Here is a 22,688-nt window from a genome sequence, read left to right on the forward strand (position 1 = left end):
TCTTTTCAATAAATGTTAGACATACGTTAACAGTTATTATCTTCGATCGAGAAGGTTCTCACGGACATGCAAAATCTTGCATCGAACCTTTAAGGATCGTTACGTTCCGTGTGTCCCAAATAGGTTCTCTTTTGTTAACGCGAACAGGGGGGGCGAAAAAAAAAAGAGATTCTCGATGCTCTTTGCGATATGAGAGAGTCGTGGAATTGGCCTAAGTGATTAAAATAAATCATTTCATCATTCCTTGTAAGCGACCCCTTTCCCGATTAAATGGGTAACGAAATCAGGAACGAATCTTGCCGTTACCGACCTCCGAGAGGCTACTGGTTGTTTGTTTGTTTGTATGGTGTTTTTACGTGACTTCCGAACCACGTCGAGAGTGAACTTCTATCACCAGAAATCCAAATCTCTCATCCTCAATGGAATGGCCGAGAATCGAACCCGCGACCACCGAGGTGAGAAGCAAACACCACCTCCACTACTGGACTCCTAGGTTAATAAACTCGCTAAAACGAGAAAATATCTTGGATGGTCGCTTCTGGCGCATTGCGCCAGGCTGGCGCTTCTGACGCAATTTGCGCAGGCTGGCGCTTCACGCTTTGCGGCCAGGCTGGCGCTTCCTTCTAGTTCTTTTAAGGTGGATGTGCCAGAAACAATCTGTGCCTTTATGGTACCCGAACATCCTTCACGTGTTAATTTGATCCGTTCTTAGTAGGATAAACTTTTATATACGTAGTATAGTCCATTCAGGGAAACAACTTCTGCACTAAGAGAATGTTTCCCATCCGACTCACCCATCTTCTCTTGAGCAATATCCGATTCTAAAAAGGTTGTGTGCGTTTCTCGAAAGGATGAGACTCCTTTATAATACTGTCACATTGTGGTAAACAGCATTAATCTAGGAAACCTTTGTAAGGATACTAGGAATTCTGTAGTTAACCTCGGTATGTGCATAAGACTTGACCATACCGTAGTCTTAAAGTGAATTCTCTTCTACTACATTCATCTTCTCACTAAGCATGTACTCTAATAAGCCATGCTTTCGTAAGCATGAGAGCATCATATAATATAGAGTTCCGCTGCGTTAGAATCCTTTAATAATGTTACCTACGGTAACAGCATTGAAATGTTGTAATATCTTTCTTATTGAAAGCTTCTTAGCAAAAGGCAGACAATATTTTATTTATGTTTGCTTAACTATCCCCTCAATCCGAGGCTAAAACCGCGATTGTAGGGGAGAGACACTGTTAGTTATTGCATCCCGCAGGAGAGAGACATGTAACCAACCACTCATGACCGACACCTACATGTTACTGCGTTGGTATCTAAGGCGCGATAGCAGTCTCCGTTAGCCGTCTGGCCTTACTCTTCCAGAGTTGCCAGCTACTCCATTAAATAAAGGAATCTTATAAAATTATTATCGAACTTCAGGAAGTTCTTATTAATGCATATTTAAGCGAAACAAGACTTCGATAAATCTAGAAGCTAAGTAGGTGTTGTCTTAACAATCCCTTTAAGCGTAGTCCTTCCTAGGAAATTCCTGGAAGGATACTGATAATTGAGTTGCTCTACAAAGAAGTAACTACGGTATGTGTGATTTGCCGTATCGTATTCTCATACAGCAGATACTCTACTACCTTCTTTCCCTGCCGAGGCAGATAAGGAAAAATTTTACTGTCTTCGTTCTTTTCGTTAATAGAATGATAGAAAGAGTATATATATCTCCTAAGGAAGGAAGTTAATCCAGGAACTCTTTAAATCTCGTGATTTCCTCATAAAATCGCGGAAGAGACAGAATTCCTGTTTGTCTGTAGGGTTTACGGAAGGAAGTAGATATTTCCTATCCGCCATCATACCCAAACGTCGATGAGATTCTTATAAGAAAAACTCCCAAAGCGCTTGCCTCTTCATAACGAGGGAAGAGCATGAATGAAGGAGAGTGTCCGCATTGAGAGGAACTGCTAAACCCAGGAGTCTTCTGAATAATGAAAAAATGGCTTCTCTTAGTATCAGAATCCTTCTGACAAACGCGACGGCCGCCTGTGCGACATCTTGCACCTTTGCCAGGGGAAAGGTTGCTCAAGTTAAAAACTCAAAGAGGAGCCTCGCGACTGACCTCTCTCTCTTAGAAGATTTGGAATATTCTGGCGCCTGGCTCCTTGCGCCAAGCGCCTGGATAGTTCCGCGCGCCTGGAATGTTCCGCACGCTAGAAAGGAGACTTGCTCCTGGAACGTTCGCTTGTGTGGAAGGTCCCGTGCGCCCTGATAGTTCCGAGCGCCTACTAGACCCCTTTTAGAAAGAGCCTCTTGCCCGGAAACGTTCAATGGAAGGATCGTTCTGATTGCCACTGTACTATAAGCGCTCCTTTGCTCTAGCCGTCTGTTTTTCTGTTGCAATTTGCGCCAGGCTGGCGCTTCGTCTCTTTGAAGGCGCCTTGCGCCAAGAAAAATTTTCTAGAACGCGGCTCGCGCTCAGTTGCTAGAACGCGGCTCGCGCTCAGTTGCTAGAACGCGGCTCACGTTTGGTTGTAGGAACGCGGCTCGCGCTAGTCTGTTTTCTGGAACGCGGCTCGCTGCTGGCTGTTGGAACGTGGCTCACGCTAACTTGCTGGAACGCGGCTTCCTAAGTTCCTGGCTGGCTCTTGCTCAGTGTTCTCTTAGTTTTCAGAGAACGCGCTAGATCATCAAAACATATACATTCTTCGTCTTTTCGGATGTAAGATGAAGAGACGCACTTTTTTAAGGATGCCTTTTTCAATGGCTATCCTTGGCAGTCTGGGAACGCTCTACAGAACCTGCCGAGGGGACGCCTGACCGGTGGGGATTCTCTGAAACCCCCTTACGGCTTTCGACATTCTTCTCCCCTGGGATTGGGAGCTTGAAAGAGGTCTAGGCCTGGGAGCGAGACAGAGCCGATCAGACGCACCCTCCACTGCAATGGGGAACACTAGTAATCACTTCTTACCTTTCAATAGCTCGCATTTTGAGCCACAATCCTTGTCTTCAAATTGCAATTATGAATTTGAAGTTTCTGCGAAGTAAGAAGGTGATGAGGATGCAACACTACTAGTACTGTTAATACTCTAATTGCTCGTTAGTACGAGTTTTTCTAAAAAAACTTTTAAAAGAAACGTACCTAGTTACATGCTTTACTGACTCCCTAAAGTAGGAAGTCAGTATACTTCCTCAATCAATTCTAACACTTATTACACGTATTAATGAATAAATATTAATATTTCCCTTTCTTGCAAACTAATGTGAGTGTCTACCGAAAATTTCGGTAGTTACCACGTCATATATTCTTCGAAATTTTTCGAAGCCAAATTCATTAAAAAAGTTAATAAAGCGTATGCAGAACCAAAGACCCAGTACTTCCCTGCAAAAGACAGCCCAGAAGATCGATGGCGATGAAAAACGAAAATCAAGTCAGGAGGTAGCAACAACATATGTTGACACTACCGCGACAGAAAAAATCTGGTTCTAGAACGGGAACGGTTCCTATTCCTGCCACCCAGCGGCAGGGGGGTAGATCACCTGACCTACCTGCAGCGTGTGCCGCGAAATTCGAATTTCTGTCGGACGTCGGAGACATAAGCTAAGTATATATCTGCCGGGGAAGTTGCATGTACAAAAATTATATTTGCTTACAATGTAGCTGTGCATCAAAAGTTATCAAGATCTACAATGCATTTGTACCTTGAAAATTTCAATGTTCACCAGTCTTTCATCTGTCATATGTGTCTGGATATGGTATGTCTTAGCCAATAACCTCCCTTTCTGTGTAGCAGGTGTGGAGCAACAAGGTTTCTATGGCTAGGGGGATAGCAAATATTTTATAATAATGGAGTCTACATTAAAACATATTTGTGTTATAAAAAAACAGGTTTTGATGTAGGAAAAACCTACTTTTGGTAGATGGTGTGAATCCTCAAAGGAGTTACATTCTCATGGTCCCCCCAGGACTCCATAAGAAAGAACAACCAATTACGTACAAGGAATTCTCTTACAGTTGGTCTTGGCCAGAACAGTGCTTGTAACCACAATGATAGAATATAAAGGACTCACAACAGGAGGGCTCTATCTCTTGTCTTACAATGTCTACCTCAGCTCTCATTATGTTGTGACAACAACAAAGGTTAGCCATCTTCATTACAAGCCAGGTCTGTGCATGATATATGTTCACTCCAGTCCCTTGCCTTTCCCTCACAATCCCATTAATTACCATATGTATGTCTGGTAGCTTATATGTTTGTAAAAAATCTATATGCCAAAACTTGTAGTGTAATGCAAAGAATTTTTATCAGTAAGAGAACAGGCTACAAGACGGCAAGCTACACCATATCAGACCGCAAAAGACTTTCCTTCTCCTTCACTCCTCCATTTTTTACCTATTTCTGTCTTTCTCTGTAAATACAACAACAACAGTCTTCATCTCCCACTTCTAAAGATAAATTACATTGTTATCCTACAACCAGCCTCTTTAATCAGCTCTTGTTACCACTATTTGTAGGTTTTTTGGTCTATGGTACAAAAGACTACATGAAGACCACTTTCTCTACTAACCACACCAATAGAAACAATCATAAAATGGTTGAAGTGTAAGTCTAATTCACTTCCTGGGACCAGACTACTACAAAATCAAAACATATTGGGAGGTAAAACAGGATAAATAGCTGGGAGTTTTACCCCAAAACACCAGCACATCCATGGACACCAAAGGCTGATTTCTGAAATAATTCCACTATCAAAGCTTTATCAGGACATGTTCAGAAAAAACGAAGTTATGTATATAGGACAAAAGGAACACTGTAGTTTACACAAGCGCACTGTTAATACTCCCCTAAAGGGAAAGAAATAGTTAAAAGATAATAAAGTATTGAAGTACGTGTATATATGTCTCTAGAGTATTTGTAGCAACAAGCTCCAGACCTTACACCAATTTTGACTTACATCTATTCCTCTGGGAAGTAACCTAACTTTAAGCTGGAAAAAAATTTAGTATTCTAAAGGTCAAATATATATGAAAGTTCAGCTAAGGAAATCATCAGTCTAACTTGAGATGTCCCATCAGCTACACTGAGGTCAAGGGTACGAAGAAAAGACTCACCTGAATGCCATGTATTTTGATTCTCCTTATCAGAGTCTGGTGAAGCGGGTAATGGTAAAAGACGGCGGCGAAAGTGTGCAGACACTGAACCAGATTCATGGAGGCAAAATAAAACATCTCTTTGCCAACAGGATATGACCTAGTAAAGAAATCATATTCAAATTACTCCTGACCAGATATGAATATTCTTCAAAACCAATTTGTATAACTTTTTAAAAATAAACCACTATCAAGTTTTTTTACTTCCATATGTCTCATAACAATTCAAATGAACTAACAAATGCATTGTACCACTAATCTACATACACAATGATGATTAGCCACAACTCAGTATGTTACAATACTTACCACTGGTGCTAGCAACACTTGTTTTCATCTATAATAATATGTTATTGTCATGATACAATAAAGTTTTATACATACTTACCTGGCAGATATATACTTAGCTATAGACTCCGTCGTCCCCGATAGAAATTCGAATTTCGCGGCACACTCTACAGGTAGGTCAGGTGATCTACCGCCCCGCCGCTGGGTGGCGGGAATAGGAACCATTCCCGTTTTCTAAGTCAGATTTTCTCTTCCACCTGTCTCCTGAGGGGAGGCTGGGTGGGCCATTTAATCGTATATATCTGCCAGGTAAGTAGTATATACTATAAAACTTTATTGTATCATGACAATAACATTTTTATACATTCAACTTCCCTGTCAGATATATACTTAGCTGATTGGCACCTTTGGCAGAGGGTAAGAGACAGCTAATTTTACTGAATAGACAGGAGACAACATACGTTGTAGGTAATAAAATAAAAAACCTTGGTTCCTACCTGTGTTAGTGAAAGACTTCATGGCTACTACCTAGGAGCCTGCATCGCTTCAAGAGCCTCAGAGAGGTAGTGACCTCATGCTAAGAGTTCTTGATGGTCTGTCAAAGGGGTCTTACCCACTTACGCGACAGAACCTTAGGATCTTTGTCAATGGGGTCCTATCCACTTACATGACAAAACACCTTGCCTAATGGCATTATCATAAAGCACGACACTGATCCCGATCACCTGATCCTATCGTCGGGTTAGTACTACGATTTGAAAGGAGTCATCCCCGAACATCCTTGCAGCAACCCAAAAAAGCTCAACACCAATATTGTTACAAATAGTCATTAAAGAAAACAAAAACAAAATTATTTAAGGATCAGCATCCGCTCCATGTCCCAGCATAGTATCCGCTGATACATACGGGCCAAGAGAAAAACATTTTTCGTATGTTACTTTAACGTCCTTTAAATAATGGGATGCAAATACTGAATTACATCTCCAATAAGTTGCTGCTAAAATGTCTCTCATTGACATATTCTTAGTAAAAGATAGGGAAGTTGCAACTGCACGGACTTCGTGAGCTATTACCCTAAGCAGCTTTAAGGAGTTCTCTTGGCAGTCCCTGTGAGCTTCTGTTATCACGTTCCTGACAAAGAACGCCAGTGCGTTCTTTGACATAGGTCTCTTGGGGTTTCTTACTGAACACCAGAGACTCTGGCGACATCCCTGAAGCTGTGTCTTCTTTTTTAGATAGAACTTCAGGGTCCTGACTGGGCAAAGAGACCGCTCCAACTCTCTACCTACCAGGGAAGAGAGTCCCTTGACTTCGAAACTTCTAGGCCAAGGTTTAGAAGGGTTCTCATTCTTTGCTAGGAATAGATGTTGAAAAGAAACCACAGCAGAGTCTTTCTTAAAACCCACCCGAGAGTCCAAAGCATGCAATTCACTGAGGGCTAACAGGAATATACATTTTCTCGTAAGATCTCTGAACGAGATTTTATCTGGAGGTTCGAACCTGTTAGAAGTCAAGAACTTGAGGACTACATCCAGGTTCCAACTCGGGGGGAGAGAAGATCTCAATTTGGAAGTCTCAAAAGACCTAATGAGATCATGAAGATCTTTATTATTTTCTAAATTCAGGCCTCTGTTTCTAAAAACAGCAAAGAGCATGCTCTTATATCCCTTGATAGTAGATACAGCCAACTTCGACTCTTCTCTTAAGAAGAGAAGAAAATCGGCGATTTCGGTCACAGAGGTATTGGAAGAGGACAGCTTCTTCGACCTACACCATCTACGGAAAACTTCCCACTTCGATTGGTAGACCTGCAAGGTAGAGGACCTGCGGGCTCTAGCGATAGCACTTGCAGCTTTCTTAGAAAAGCCTCTCGCTCTGACCAGTCTTTCGATAGTCGAAAGGCAGTCAGGGAGAGACTTTGGATGTTTTTGTGAAACCTCTCGAAGTGGGGTTGTCTGAGCAGATCTGTCCTTTCTGGAAGAGATCTGGGGAAGTCCACCGTCCATTCCAGTACCTCTGTGAACCAGATTCGGGAAGGCCAGAAGGGAGCAATTAGAGTCAGTTTTGTTCCCTTCGATGCAACAAACTTTCTTAGCACTTCCCCCAGCAACTTGAATGGGGGAAAGGCGTAGGCGTCTATGCCTGACCAGTCCATAAGGAAAGCATCGATCGCTATGGCTCTGGGATCTTCTTCTAGAGAGCAGAAGTTGTCCATCTTCCTGGAGAGGAACGTGGCAAACAGGTCGATCTGAGGTTTTCCCCAGAGGGACCAAAGCTCTTTGCAGACTTCTGAGTGGAGCATCCACTCTGTCGGAAGTACTTGGTCCTTCCTGCTCAATCTGTCTGCTCTTAGATTTTTCACTCCCTGAACAAATCTTGTCCGAAGTATCATGCCCCGTTCCTCCGTCCAGGTCAATAGATCTTTTGCGATCTCGTATAGTGAGAAAGAGTGAGTGCCCCCCTGATTTCGAACGTAAGCCAGAGCAGTGGTATTGTCCGTGTTGACTTGGACTACCACTCCTCTGACTTCCGCTTCGAAGTACTCCAGGGCTAGATGAATGGCCAGGAGTTCCTTCGCATTGATGTGCAGTGCCACCTGTTCCTTCGTCCAGGTACCTGCCACTTCCTTTGGACCCAATGTTGCTCCCCAACCTGTTTCCGAGGCATCGAAAAACAACACTAGGAGAGGGTTCCGAATCAAGAGGGACACTCCTTCGTTTCTTCTTAAGGGGGTTAACCACTACTTCAGGTTTGACTTTATCTCCTGCTGAATGGGAAACGAGTCTGACAAATCTCCTGTCTTCTGACTCCACATTCGTCTGAGATAGAACTGCAGAGGTCTGAGGTTCAATCTCCCTAGGGTAACGAACTGCTCTAACGAGGAAAGGGTGCCCCAACAGACTGAGCCACTCCCTCGCCGAGCTCCGTTCCCTCCCTAAGAAGTTCGAGATTTTTTCTAAGCCTCGAGCAATTCTCTCTTGCGATGGAAAAACCCGAAAACCCTGAGAATCCATCTGTATCCCCAGATAGACTATGTTCTGTCTGGGGATCAATTGTGATTTCTCAAGGTTTACTAGTAGTGCCAGTGATTTTGTGAGTTCTAAAGTCGTCTCCAGGTCCTTCAAGCACTGATGTTCCGATTTTGCTCTTATCAGCCAATCGTCTAGATAAAGAGATATACTTATCCCTTTCAGATGTAGCCATTTCGCAACATTCCTCATTAGGGTCGTGAAAACTTGAGGAGCTGTAGAAAGGCCGAAGCACAGGGCCCTGAATTGGAATACTCTGCCCTGCATCATGAATCGAAGAAACATCTTCGATGAGGGATGTAGGGGAACATGAAAGTAAGCATCCTGTAGATCCAGGGAGACCATCCAATCTCCGGGACGAAGAGCCGCAAGAACCGACTTGGACGTTTCCATAGAGAACTTTGTGTTCTCTACGAATCGGTTCAATGCGCTCACATCCAGAACCGGTCTCCACCCTCCCGAGGATTTCGGAACCAGAAAAAGACGGTTGTAGAATCCTCGGGAATGTGGATCCTGGACCAGTTCGATGGTCTCCTTTTGCCACATCTGTTCTACAAGATATAAAAGTGCTTCTCTCATGGCAGGGTCCCTGTACTTGGCCGACAGTTCCCTCGGGGTCGTCGTTAGGGGAGGTCTGTCTCGAAAGGGGATAAGATATCCCTTCGTTACTACTGAAAGAGACCAGCTGTCTGCCTCTCTCAGAGCCCATTCTTCTGAAAATTTCAGAAGTCTGGCTCCTACCGGTGCTTGAAGGACTGGAATCTCATTTGGCTTTCTCGATAGGTCTGAATGCAGACCTACCTCTTTTTGGTATTCCTCTCTTCTTAGAGGAGGGTCTAGAAGAGGAACTCCCTCGAAAGGGCTGTTGAGGGGTACGTGTCTCTCTCTTCACAGGAACGGAGGTTCTCGCTTTCTTTGCGGATTGGGCCAAAAGATCCTATGTGGCCTTTTCAGCCAAAGAATGGGAAATGTCCCTTACTAATTGTGAAGGGAACAATTGATCCAATAGAGGCGCATAAAGCAGGGACGACCTCTAAATAGGAGTGACTGCTTTCATTAGAAAAGAACTAAATAAAGTCCTTTTCTTCAAAATTCCAGTTCCGAAGAGAGAAGCCACTTCTCCTGATCCATCCTGGACTGCTTTGTCCATACAGGACAAGACACTATAAAGGACTTCTGGGCTAAGCAACTCCGACTCCCGAGTTTTCTTAGTCAACACCCCAAGGGACCAGTCTAAGAAGTTAAAAACTTCTAAGACATGAAACAATCCCTTGAGGAGATGGTCCATTTCTGAAGTCCCCCATGTTATCTTAGCTGATGACAAGGCTTGTCTTCTTGAAGCGTCAACAAGATTTGAAAAATCTGCTTCAACAGAGGTCGGGAGAGCAAGACCCAGTGATTCTCCCGTCTCATACCAGATACCTCTCTTTCCTGCCAGTTTGGAAGGAGGGCAGGCAAAGACGGTTCTCCCCGCTTCCTCCTTGGTTTTAAACCAGTTTCCGACAAACCGAAGCGCCTTCTTCATCGAAATGGTCGGTTTCATCTTAATGAAAGAGGACGATTTTGAGACCTTAGTGCTGGTAAACAAAGATCTAGGAGAAGGTGGAGCAGTAGGGCTTAATGAGTCTCCAAACTCTTGAAGTAAGAGGGCTGCTAGCGTCTTATAATCCGATAAGCCTGCAGCCGTACCATCTTCCGAATCCGACACATCTTCCAAATCAAGTTCAATCTCCAAAGAGGATTGATTCTTCTCCATAGGAGATGAGTCCCTCGCAACATCTACCCCACTCTTGCAAGAACGACGGCCGCCTGTCCAACAACTTGCGTCCTTACGAGAGATAGGCTGATCCTGCAAGAAGACTCTCTCCTTCTCCTGGCAAGAGCGATGGCCGCCTGTGCGACGTCTTTCTCTCCTGTCAGAAGAAGGATGTCCTCTCGTATCACTCTCAACGGAAAAAGCTCTATCCTGACAGGGGCTATGGCCGCCTGTGCGACATCTAGAGTCCCTGCCAGGTAAAATCTGATCCCGCTGAAAGCTAGAAGAATCCTCTTGGTTCAAAAGTTGTTTGGAAGAAGATCGTAAATTCTGGCGCCTGGCTGGCGCTTCTGGCGCATCTGGCGCCAGGCTGGCGCTTTTGGCGCATTGCGCCAGGATGGCTTTTCTGGCGCTTTTGGCGCATTCTTTCTACTTCCTGTCCGAGGAGAAGCATAAGCGATTTTTGCCAGAGAAGTCTTTTCTCCTGTAGATCTTTTTATCGGAAGGAAAGAGTCCTTTCTTCTGGGAGTCTCCTTCGTAAGAACTCCTACTAAAGAGGAGATCTGCTCCTGTACTTTTAGTAGAATTTTTGCCGCAGCATTCTCTTCTTCCTTTTCCGATGTAGGTGAAGGAGGTCTAGAGGAGGAAGGAGACTCCGAGTTGAGAGTTGGAATATACCTGGCTTTTTTCCTTTCGCAAGGCGATCCTTCAGGGAAAAACTCCGGACTTGAATCCAACGTTGGAGCTTTCCAACTTCTTTTTAAGGGGCGTGAAAAGTCGTCAGAACTCCAGCCCTTTCTTTGTGGTGAAGAATCCGAAGAAGAAAAACACTTTTTTAGGATGCTTTTCCTATAGCGATCCTTGGCAGTTCAGATCGTCACAGAATCTGCCGAGGGGACGGCTGATCGGTGGGGATTCTCCATAACCTCCGTAAGGCTTTTGACATTCCTTCTCCTCTGGGCCTGTGAGCTTGGAAGCGGTCTAGGCCTGGGAGCGAGATGAAGCCGATCAGACGCACCCTCCACTGCACTGGGTACACTTACGTCACTATCACTGCGCTTACCTTTTAAAGTTTGCATCTGACGTTCCATCCTTTCAAGTGCAGCCTTAAGATCTGCAATTTCCGTTGCTGGGTTTGCAGTCTTAGTAGTAGCAGAGGAAGTAAATACAGGTTTAGGGTTAGGTGTTATATTAATTGGCTCGCTAGAACGAGACCTACTTACGCTTCTGGAGGAAGCCTTCCTAGCCCTATCCATTTCCAATTTTCTTAAATAGGAATTCAAATTCTTCCACTCTTCCTCATTCAAACCAACACATTCTTTACAGGTGTTAGATACAGAGCATTCATTCTGTCTACACCCCTTACAAACTGTGTGAGGGTCTACCGAAGCTTTCGGTAGCCTTACCATACATCCCTCATTCACACACTGTCTTCTAACCGAAAAGCTAGAGTCCGACATTATGAGAAAAATGGAATTTTTATTCTAAAATTAATATTAATAATACTTACCTGTATAATTTATCTAGCCCTAAATCCCCAAAAACCGCACCAAAATTTACCACATTGGCAACCCTGTTACCTCCTATTCTGTCCGCCAGTTGGCAACACTGTCGTTGACAGATACGAAAACCTTCCCTCAAATCAGTTGTGATAGGCAGATCGTGGGGTAGGATGGGTGGGACTAGATAAATTATACAGGTAAGTATTATTAATATTAATTTTAGAATAAAAATTCCATATTAATAAACATTACCTTAATATAATTTATCTAGCCCGATTAACCACATTGAAAAGGAGGAGGGAATCTGAATACAATTTCCCCTTCGGACAGAATAGGAGAAAACAAACAAAGAAATATATATCATAGGCAGTCAAAACTCAACCCAAGGTCAAAGATACTAACAACTCAAAGTCTCCTACCATAATGCCACCAACTGCGGTAGCACAGGACAAGGAGTAAGTGCATAGTCAGTCCGTCTGTACTAAAGTCAGGTGACCGACCAGGTGACCAGTCAGACGAATTGCGGACAGCAAGGCTGCACCCTGAAGACTATCAAGCACTATTCTTTCCCTAAAGGATGAGTGTCTGGACTGTCTGGGCGATTCAAAGCTAAGCAAACCTTGGGGGTGTATCAACGCAACCCGAAGTCGCCAGCAACGAATTCGGCTCATGAGCAACTCCTAACTCGAGCTTTCTGGTGCCAAGAGAAAGGAGCGCGGAGCAAAAAGGCGATTCAGTCCCGAAGGACGAATGCCTGACAGTCCAACCTGGTCTCATTGTTACACGATCATCGGGGGTGTATCAACGCAAACCGACTTCGTCAACAAGAAACTCAGGGCTACTAAATGTCGCCTGATCTCCACGAGTGTCTGACTCTGAGAAGACAGGTGAGACAAAAAGTAGATGGTGAGCGAGTCACCAGATGACAGCAGACGATCCATCGACAATTCCCGTAATCTGTCCAGGACAGTGGAAGAAGCAGGAGTCGTCAGGACAAGCGAACCAGTGGCTAGTCCTAGGTCAGCATCGGACTCTGGGAGAAGCGTAGTCGCCAGTGCCGACAACCCAGTGGCTGGAACCATTTCACACTGAAAATGGAAGCAGCATGAGTTGCCAAGCAGTCAGTCCTTGTCATCAAAAACACCTAAATACCAAACTGCCTAATTCCCATTATAACTACGTCAAAAACTGCCATGGGTTATAATACAAAAACAAAAAATATATACAACAAAACAAAAATTAATGAATAATATACATGGTAGCAACAAAACGTAAAACAGGAAGACTACCTAATTCTCCTGTCTGACGACCTGTCCTGCCATCACCAACGGGCCCAAAGAACGAAGGTCGCCTAGAACTAGAGAAATATCCCTCAAGTAAAAAGAGGCAAAAACAGAATTAGAACGCCAAGTCGCCGCCTCAAGCACCTTGGCGACTGAGACGTTCTTCATAAAAGCTACTGATGTAGCAACTGCTCTAATACTGTGTGCTCTCGGCGTCTGGTCTTCCCACCAGCCGAACCACCAGTTTTAACGATCAGATCTCTGAGAAAAAAGGATACACCATTCTTTGAAATAGGTCTCTTGACATTCTGGGGTGAAACAAACAGATGACGGGACGACCCTGAATGTCCTTCGTGCGCGAAATAACATGAGAGCGCCCTAAACAGGGCAAAGAACTAATTCCTCATTTAAATTACCAACAAAGTCGACCAGCGACTTCAATACGAAAGACCTGGGAATGGGATTATCAGACGATTCAGTCTTTGCGACAAATTCAGGAAGGTATGACAAAATCAAGTCTTGTCCAGATCTGGCAACCAGAAAAGAGAGTGCTTGCAGTTCACCCACCCTCTTGGCTGTAGCCAGTGAGACAAGGAAGAGTGTCTTAGAAGAGAGGTCCCTAAATTTGGCAGAATTCAGAGGCTCAAACGGAGGGAACCTTAAGGCTTGAAGGACTTTGTTAACGTCCCATGTCGGAGGCGAACACTGCGGCCTGGGTCGAGATAGGGAAAAAGATCGAAGTAAATCTCTAATGACATAAGATGAAGAGATCTCAGGAAGCCTTGCCTTAAAAACATAGGAAAGCATAGACCTATAACCCTTAATGCACGAAGGTGACAGGGCCCTGTCATGATGTAAATGAACTAAAAACTCCGCTACTTTCGGTAAGGAAGGTCTAGAAATTGAATGTCCTTGAGACTTACACCAACGTCTGTAAACCGACCATTTAGCCTGATAATTTACTCTGGTTGATTGCCGCCTGGCCAAGAGCCAACTGTCGCGCCACTCTGGAGGAGAACCCTTCGTGCTTGGAGAAACCTCCTGACAGTCTCCAGGCATGAAGATGAAGCATGTGGAGCCTCTGATGGAACCGATGAAAATGGGGTTGTTTGAGAAGATCTGGTCTCTCTGGCAGGCGAATGGGGGGTTCCACCAGTGCTTCCAGAAGGTTGGGAAACCACTCCTTCTGTGGCCAGAAGGGGGCGATCAAGGTGAGATCCAGACGCTTGGTGCCCTCACTTTGTTGAGGACTGACCTCACCAGAGAGAACGGAGGAAAAAGCATAGGCTTGAAGTCCCTCCCAGTCCTGCAAAAGAGAGTCTGTCCCGGCACTCTGAGGAGTCTGGTAAGGGGCGAAGAATATCTGGCACCGAAAATTCAGTGGGGTGGCAAACAGATCGACTGTGACAGGCCATTTCTTCCTGAGGCTGTCGAAGACTTCCTGGCAAAGTGTCCACTCCGACCCTTGAACTTCGTTCGGTCTCGACAAGGCGTCTGCTAAGACGTTCGTGATGGCCCAGGATAAACTGAGGGACCAACGTAATCCCCCTGTCTTCTGCCCAACACAGGATTGATCGGCTTCTTGAGTGAGAAGATCCGACTGTGTGCCGCCTTGGTTTCTCAAGTACGAGACTGCTGTGGTGTTGTCGACAAAGATCGCGACAACCGACTCCAACAGTTGTTCCTGAAATGAAAGAAGGCCTAGGTACACTGCCCTCAGTTCCCTCCAATTTATTGACATGCTCCTCTCCTCCTCTAACCAAAGGCCCGAAGCGGCTTCGGAGCCCAGGTGTGCGCCCCAACCTTGATCCGAGGCGTCTGACCAAAACATTAGGTCCGGAGGAACCGAAAGAAGAGATGTCCCTGACTTGAGGCGGTGAACTTGCATCCACCAACGGAGATCCTTCCGACATTGTGGAGAAGAGGCGACTATCGTGTCCTCGGACACGAAATCCCATGACTGGCGAAGTGTCGACTGAAGGGACCTCATTCTGAGAACGTCTCCGGGAACCAGTTGGATGAGGGATGACAAATGGCCCAGGAGAGACCTCCAAAGAGAAACTGGCTGCGTTACGGAGGACAAAAATTCTTCGATCAGACTCAGAAGCTTGTCTATCCGTTCTGAGCGGGAGAAGCCCTCAAAATCTGGGAATTCAAACAATCCCCAGATAAGTCATGATCTGGCAAGGGATTAGATTGACTTGTCGAAGTTGACACGAATGCCCAACTCGACACAAAGACACAGAACTATCTCCCTCGACCGGAGACATTTCACTAGAGATTCGGCCTGGACTAGCCAATCGTCCAGATACCGAAGCATCCTTACATTTAACTGATGCAGAATAGCTGAAACAGGGAGCCATCACCCGAGAAAAGACCTGTGGAGCAGTGGTGAGGCCGAAACAAAGGGTCTTGAACTGGAAAACTCCCGAGTCCGTGAAAAACCGAAGGTAAGGTCTGCTTCTTGGATGGATGGGGATTTGCAGATAAGCATCCTGCAGATCGATGGAAATCATCCAGTTCCCCCCTCCTGACGGATGAAAGAACAGTCTGGACCGTCTCCATCCTGAACTTGGACTTTAGAATGAACTTGTTCAAAACCGAAAGATCTATGATGGGGTGCCAGGCACCCGAGGCCTTTAGAACTACAAACATCCGAGAGTAAAACCCGGGAGAAGGAGGAGCTCGCTCTATGGCATCCTTCTCCAAGAGGCCGAAAGCTCCTTCTCCAAGGCTTGACCCCTGATTGAGTGAGGGGAATAACTGCTGAACTCGAGAGGACGATTGGAAAGTGGAGGTCTGGAAACAAAAGGGATCTCGTAACCTTCCTTCAGGACCTCCACCACCCAAGCATCCACCGCTCTCCCCAATACCCTGCCAAGTGACCAATGGGCGTGGAGAGACAAGCTCCTACTGCGCGTCTCCAGGCGAGGTGATGACTCCTACTTCCGAAAATTCTTACGCAGAGACAAGGAAGAAGAAGAAGAAGAAGAAGAAGAAGGTCCTCCTGGAGGTTGAGCTCTTTCTCTGCCCTTGGAGCCACGACAAGAAAAACCTCTCCCGTGTTTCAAAGGGTGAGCACCAGAGGATGAAGAAGAGGCACCAGCAACCTGAGATGTACTCTGGAAAAAAAGAGCCAGAAGGAGGTTGTTGGGCTGGAGCAGAAGGTACAGATCTGGTCCTAAACTTACGCTTACTCCTTGAGGAAACGGATGAAGAGACCAGAGGAAAAAGCTCTTGATAAGGCCCAGTGAGCTTGGGAAGAGGCATCACCTTGATGTTCCTTCAAAACCTCAGAAAGCATAGAAATATCGAAAAGGAAATCGCCAAAAGGAGAAGAGGACAACAGACGGGTTCTCTGAATCTCCGATACAGAGGAGGGTAACTGCGACAAATACAGGTACGCCTTAGAGAAACAAGAAAGGCCTGCATTGAGCAGCTTAACAAAGCTCGTTCTGATGTACAGAAGCGATTGAAATGGATGAGCAGAATTTCTCAAAAAGAGGAGCATCAGGAGGAACAAACCCGGAGTCCTTGATATACATTGAAAAAAGCCCTCCTGAGGACCCACAATATTGAAGGATTGAGCTTCTTGTAAGGAGCTCATAACAGCCTCCATAGCAATAAAATCTTCAATTGAGACAGAGACCGAAGCCTTAGAAGGCAAGGGTTGACTTGAAAAGTCGGACAAAATCAGGATTTGGCTTGGGGGGTCGAGAGAATGAAGAATCATCTGCCACCTGGTAAATAAACTCCTCTCCGGGATGTCGTAGAAGAGAAGAGATCTTCATCTTCCCTTCCCCGATCTCCTTCGAAAGTTTAGCGGCAACGTCCGCCCTCACTCTCGCGAACCTCTGGGCAAAGGGAAAACGTAAAAATTCCCGTGACCGGGAAGGAACCGTCAAGAAAAATCCCTTCTGTAATCACAACGAGGCGGAGGCTGCTTCTGCTCTTTAGGCCTCGCCTGAGGAAGAAAACTCAAAATTAAATCAAAAAGTTTCTTGAATTCTACATCATGACATCCATTCGAGGAAACATCAATATCACACGAATCCGCGTCATCATCATCATCATCGTCAGATCCTAACTTAGAAACTTCCTCTGAAGTAAAATCCTGACGACTAGCTATCTTAGGTCTGACACTAATATCCCTCCCCCCTTCTCCTAAATAAGCGCTCTTTGGCACTGTTACGGAACTAACAGGGGACACGTTGGGTAAAGATTCGTTAGGCACCTGCCCGGACCGGATCCCCCCTAGGCCTTTGCCACGACGGGGTTCACAAGCCGGGGTATCTGTCGCACCGTTACCCATGGTGCTGTCGACAGGTACCTGACGAGGAGCTGAAAATGAATCTAAAAGTGTGTTAGACATTCTAGTAAAGGCTTCTTGAAAATTCTCTGACAGATTGTTAAACTTAGCAGAAATATCTCTATCTAGACTAAGCTGTAATTTCTTAAAATTCTGTTTCCAGGTAGTTTCCATTGCCAAAATCTTTGAATCTACATCAGAAATAACTTCACTAATTACTGGTTGTACAAGGGGCAAAGCATCAATTAATTCGGAATCGGAGTCGTACGATACCGAAACCGAAGAGCCAGAATCATGAGCGCCCAAGTCAAAGAATTCGTTAGATACAATTTTAGCAATCGATTTCTTTTTCTCCTTAACCGATCTTTTACGCTGCAAGATTGTTTGGCGTTTCATATAAGCAGTCATATCCTCGTCAGACCAGGGCTTACATACGTCACAACGAGAAGTCAAGTCACAAACCTGTCCACGACAAGAGCTACAAATGTCATGGGGTTCATACTCCCTGCTACTCATCCTTGTCCCACAAACCGGGCAGTTCCTGATGTTGCTGGCAGAAGGAAGCATCATAATTTCTTGGTAATCCATTGTAGAATTGGACAGGTCAGTAGTTCCGGGTCGCGCAAAAGTTCGTAATTCAAGATAAGAACCACAACAGAAATCAAAGTTAATTCACTATTTCGTGATGTAATGCGTGAGTGGTAATTCATATAAAGTCTCATTTAACAAATAATGAAAGCTTTAAAGGCACAAAAATGTTTAAGGAAATTTATAAAGAGCGGCCGTGATGTAAACAACACGGGCGCTCGTTAACAACTGATTTGAGGGAAGGTTTTCGTATCTGTCAACGACAGTGTTGCCAACTGGCGGACAGAATAGGAGGTAACAGGGTTGCCAATGTGGTAAATTTTGGTGCGGTTTTTGGGGATTTAGGGCTAGATAAATTATATTAAGGTAATGTTTATTAATATCCAAAATCAAGTCCAAATAACAGTCCACGAAAGAGTATGCCCAACCAAAGATCCAATATGTCACCAAAAAGACCGGCTTAGAAGATCAATAGCGATGAAAAAACATGAAAATCAAATGAGGAGGAACAACAACAATGTTGATGTCCCGGCCGATAGAGAAAATCTGACTTAGAAAACAGGAATGGTTCCTATTCCCGCCACCCAGCGGCGGGGCGGTAGATCACCTGACCTACCTGTAGAGTGTGCCGCGAAATTCGAATTTCTATCGGGGACGACAAAGTCTTTAGCTAAGTATATATCTGACAGGGAAGTTAAATGTATAAAAATCACTATTTACTGAAAGTAAATACGTAAACTGATTCTCCTATGAATCTACATATTTCTTTATAAGGACTAGACCTCTGTGATGATTATAAATCTACCATGATGTATGGTTAAACCGAAAATAAAATATGGATAGCTATCACATGTCATACTAAAAGAAAAGACTAAAGACAAGCTTAGGCCAAGCTCTGCAGGGAAGCATAGCCTGCATTGCAAATGCAAACATACAGCTAGGCAGTTAATATGAGGTCAAGAAATCTGACAGGACTGACAAATCTAGTAGTTGCCAGTGCTTGGTTTCTCAGGAAATAAAAATACTATCCACTTTAATTTTCCCCACAGATGTATAATACGTAATTTCTTCTTATCACAACAAAAAAGGGAACTTATCTAATAACTGGTGGGTGACTGTGGTTAGGAACTGACAGGATGAAAAGAATACGGCCCAGATAACAAGCAAACCTTAATGGTAAAATAAATACCTGAGCAGAAGTGGTTATCAGCACACTAGGAGTGTCAGCAAGATGAGGAACACAAATACATAGGAGTAATATTGGCAAGAAATGAGCATGGAAACTCAAACTTGAAGGACTGAACTGAAATACTAAATAATGAATGTGACAGAATTTTTTTTCTAACTTAGTATACTATCACTAATTCTATCCCAAAGTATCAAGCTCTGTATGTAAATACTAGTTCATTTGAGAACACTAAAATATGCGATAATACACGAAAGTCTACCTCTAGACTATTTCAGCTTAATAACTTTACCAGCATGACAGTGATACACACCTGTCATAAAAGAGTTTCATTCATACATAATATTCAACAGAATTTTTATTCAGTAAGAGATTCTACCTGTCTGACTTGGATATGGACCCCATACAGAATGGTCAAAATTAACCAAGACCAATAGTATGTAAATTTTTTTCAAATCTCTTTTTATTTATCTATTGCTATTCCTCTACTATAATGTAAACTAAATTGAAATTGATTACAGATGTGGTTATCAAGGACTCTCGATTATAAGGCACTAAAAATATATGGCATACAAAAGGCTAATCTTTGTTCTAGCTACAGTAAATGTGCAGAATGTACTGGATTATGCAGAACATATGTTTACAGTCTAAATAACTAACCACATTAATGTTAACAGAAACCAATGATAAGTGCAATAAAACTACAATACCTGACTGAAAGGAGACACGGCTCGATCGATGGTAATGATCCCAACAGTTTGGTTAATTGTCAGGTCCAAGACTAAAATCTCTCTGGAGTAGAGCAAAAGTAATTGGTCCCTCACAGTTCTGTGGTAAGCTAACTGCAGACACTCAGCTAATTGACTAACATCATCATTCCTGGAAAATTGTATTTATAAAATAAAAATAAAAGTAAAAAATTAGTAGAACATTTGTTTATCAATGTATTTCTTATGAAAATGCCATATTATACAGACATATTAAGATTGGAGGAGCTGACATGTTGCATGTGAACTCCTTGAGTTAGCAGCACACAGCAAGAATAATTTGCTTTCTCGGTTCAACTGCACAATGCAGTGCGATGCATAGATCTGGAAGGAGAGCACCCTAGAGGAAAGTATGGTTTGGATAGTGTACCATTAACCATTGGAAATTTAAAGGTCTATTCTTTTTTTCAGGCTCTTCAAAAAAAAGCTATAATGATAGCCAGTTGCTGAATTGTTTTGGGGAGATGCTGTCTTGTCAATATTCTTAGTTTATAAAGTTTTGTTTGTTCTTTGTGACCTATCACTGTTGCTTAAGTGCATAATTTTGTCCAGGCGTGGGCTGTATCAGTACAGTGAGACAAAAGTGTATGACTCTTCTTTACCTGGAGTGAAATCTATGTATTTTTTCCCTTTTCTATATCTGTTTATATACCATAATCTGCTTGACATGATAAAAAATACCACTGGTATCACCTCTCTCTTCCAAAGGATTACTCTGCAACTCCTGTCACCAAGCCTAAAGCAATATCAGTTCAATAAACCCTAAACTATGGACATCTTGCCTGTGGTTATGGACTGGCAATGACTCCAAACCTAGTGTAGAAATCTTTAAGTTCACTGCTAACTGCTGCCATCCGGATCAGTATTCTTTTAATAATTATAGAATCTTGAATCAGTATTTTTTTAATAATTATAGAATCTATTAATCTTAATTATACTACGGTCAAATCTTTCAAACTCTATTAAATGTTAACACACTTAAAATTGGCACTCTCAAAACCCTCTCTATAATTATGAGGGTGTTTTCCATACTATGAGGTTGAATATCTTTAAGGATTTCAGTATGGTAAGGAAAAGGTCATGTATGGAAACTCTTCAATTCTTAATTAAAATTTACTTCAAGTCATCTATTTGACAACTCTATGCTAAAGCTAATACAGTAGTGATAAATCTGTCCTTTTCTTTAAAAAAATTACACTCGCCAAATTCTTGCATGTTACAATTTCACCATGCCTTTCTAGATGTCATTCTTCAGTCTAGTTTGATCTTGTGTAATACTATAATGAAGGCTTGAATAATGTCTAAGGTAACTATAAGCTCTAAGAGAAATTTTACCTATCTTCATGTCAAACCTGTCTAACCTTCAAATATCTAGAGAAGTTAATACATATGTAACTGAATGCATCAAATATAGCAACATTTTGATCTTGGAAGTAAAATGTAGCAATTCCAGGGAACTGGCTTTTGTTACCTCTAAGAACCCAGGCAGGCACTCTTTAGGCAATGCTTATAGTTCTCCATTAAGTAACTGTCCCAAATACATGTTAAACTTATTTGCTAAGTACTGTATACAACATTAATCTTGGCAGATAAATACGTAAAAGGCTTTCCATAATTAATTACATTTTTCCTACTTTCAATGTGGACCCCTCAACTTTATTCCCACATAAGGTCAATGCACTGTTTTTTTTATTTGAATCATTTTGAAATATGTACTTCACTACCGGTAAAAGTTGCAGACTCAATCTAAGGGTTTATCTGTTTCACAGAATATTATTTTCCTCTTAAAAAAGCAAGCACGATTTTGACAGTCATCTGCATTATAGTCTCTTCATCATATATCTTTTACACAGTTAAAAAGTCACTACGTACTTTACATGAATGAAATTCATTAACACATAAATGCATAAAAGAGTGAGACCATGATTTGACTTACTTTGGCTTGACCTCCCCAACAACCATTTCTCTCATTTTTCGCCTGATCTTCGAGCTGGCTCTTTCATCTGTTAATGAATTACTACTTGCAGATGACGGAATGGAGCTGGAGATTCTTCCAGGACTTGTAGAGGTGTTAGACACATAGAACTTTCGACCATTGGATGACGGACACTGCTAAGGCTGAAGTCTTCAACAAACAAAACACAGCCTCCTCCTAAACTACAAAGTTTGTAATGTTTAAAACAATTTCTCAATTGCCTATGAGTAATAGCATTTTACTTTTTTTAAATCATAACCCAAGTTCCCTGTGCTCCTGCCAGTAAAATATGTTACATTTCTACAATCTTAATGAAAAATTTTGAAAGAGAAGGGATGGTAACAAATTGTCTATAGGGGGGTATTAACCCATTACATTACCAAGACATCCTAAAATATACATACCTCTTTTTCTTAACATTCTTCAAAATTTTACGACATACTGAGAAGAGGTTACAACTAAATATTACAAAGCATAAATAGAAGAAACAAAAACATTCTTATGTCTCTTCACCTCAATCAATACAGTCTCTGAAGCACATTTTTCCTTTTTCTTTTATCAGGAGATTAATAAGGCCAATCTTAAACAATATATATTCTAACTTAGTCTTAATACTGAACAATAAATACTTTAACTTATTTAGTCTTTCTAAAAAGAATAATGTACAAATGAAAACAAAAACCGTATGTGGAATGATAGAAAACCCAGAGCATAGAGTACACATGAAAACTTGAAGTAAGCAGTGATACATTTTTAATTTACCTATTTATACGTACTATACTGTACTTGGCTATCATACCTTCACTCAATTTCTGATAAAACTATTTCATCTACCTTTATTTATATATTTCCCCACTTG

General features: G+C 42.8%; 1 protein-coding gene across 2 annotated transcripts in view; it reads right to left on the reverse strand.

Moving 5' to 3' along the window:
• Positions 1–22,688, reverse strand: part of LOC135225884 (WD repeat-containing protein 11-like) — a 94,781-nt gene that overhangs the window by 47,265 nt on the left and 24,828 nt on the right. Inside the window, exons 1-3 of one of the 2 annotated variants that reach the window (XM_064265451.1) lie at positions 21,791–21,969; positions 19,798–19,966; positions 5,108–5,246 (exon numbers count right to left, since the gene is read on the reverse strand). In XM_064265451.1, coding sequence (XP_064121521.1) covers positions 5,108–5,246; positions 19,798–19,966; positions 21,791–21,825 — 343 coding nt within the window. In that variant the 5' untranslated portion in view covers positions 21,826–21,969. Of the gene's footprint in view, positions 1–5,107; positions 5,247–19,797; positions 19,967–21,790; positions 21,970–22,688 lie in introns of those variants that run through there. The other variant, XM_064265452.1, reaches the window with a different exon arrangement.

Source organism: Macrobrachium nipponense, chromosome 13, assembly GCF_015104395.2.
Source record: "Macrobrachium nipponense isolate FS-2020 chromosome 13, ASM1510439v2, whole genome shotgun sequence".
NCBI classification, from domain to species: domain Eukaryota; kingdom Metazoa; phylum Arthropoda; class Malacostraca; order Decapoda; family Palaemonidae; genus Macrobrachium; species Macrobrachium nipponense.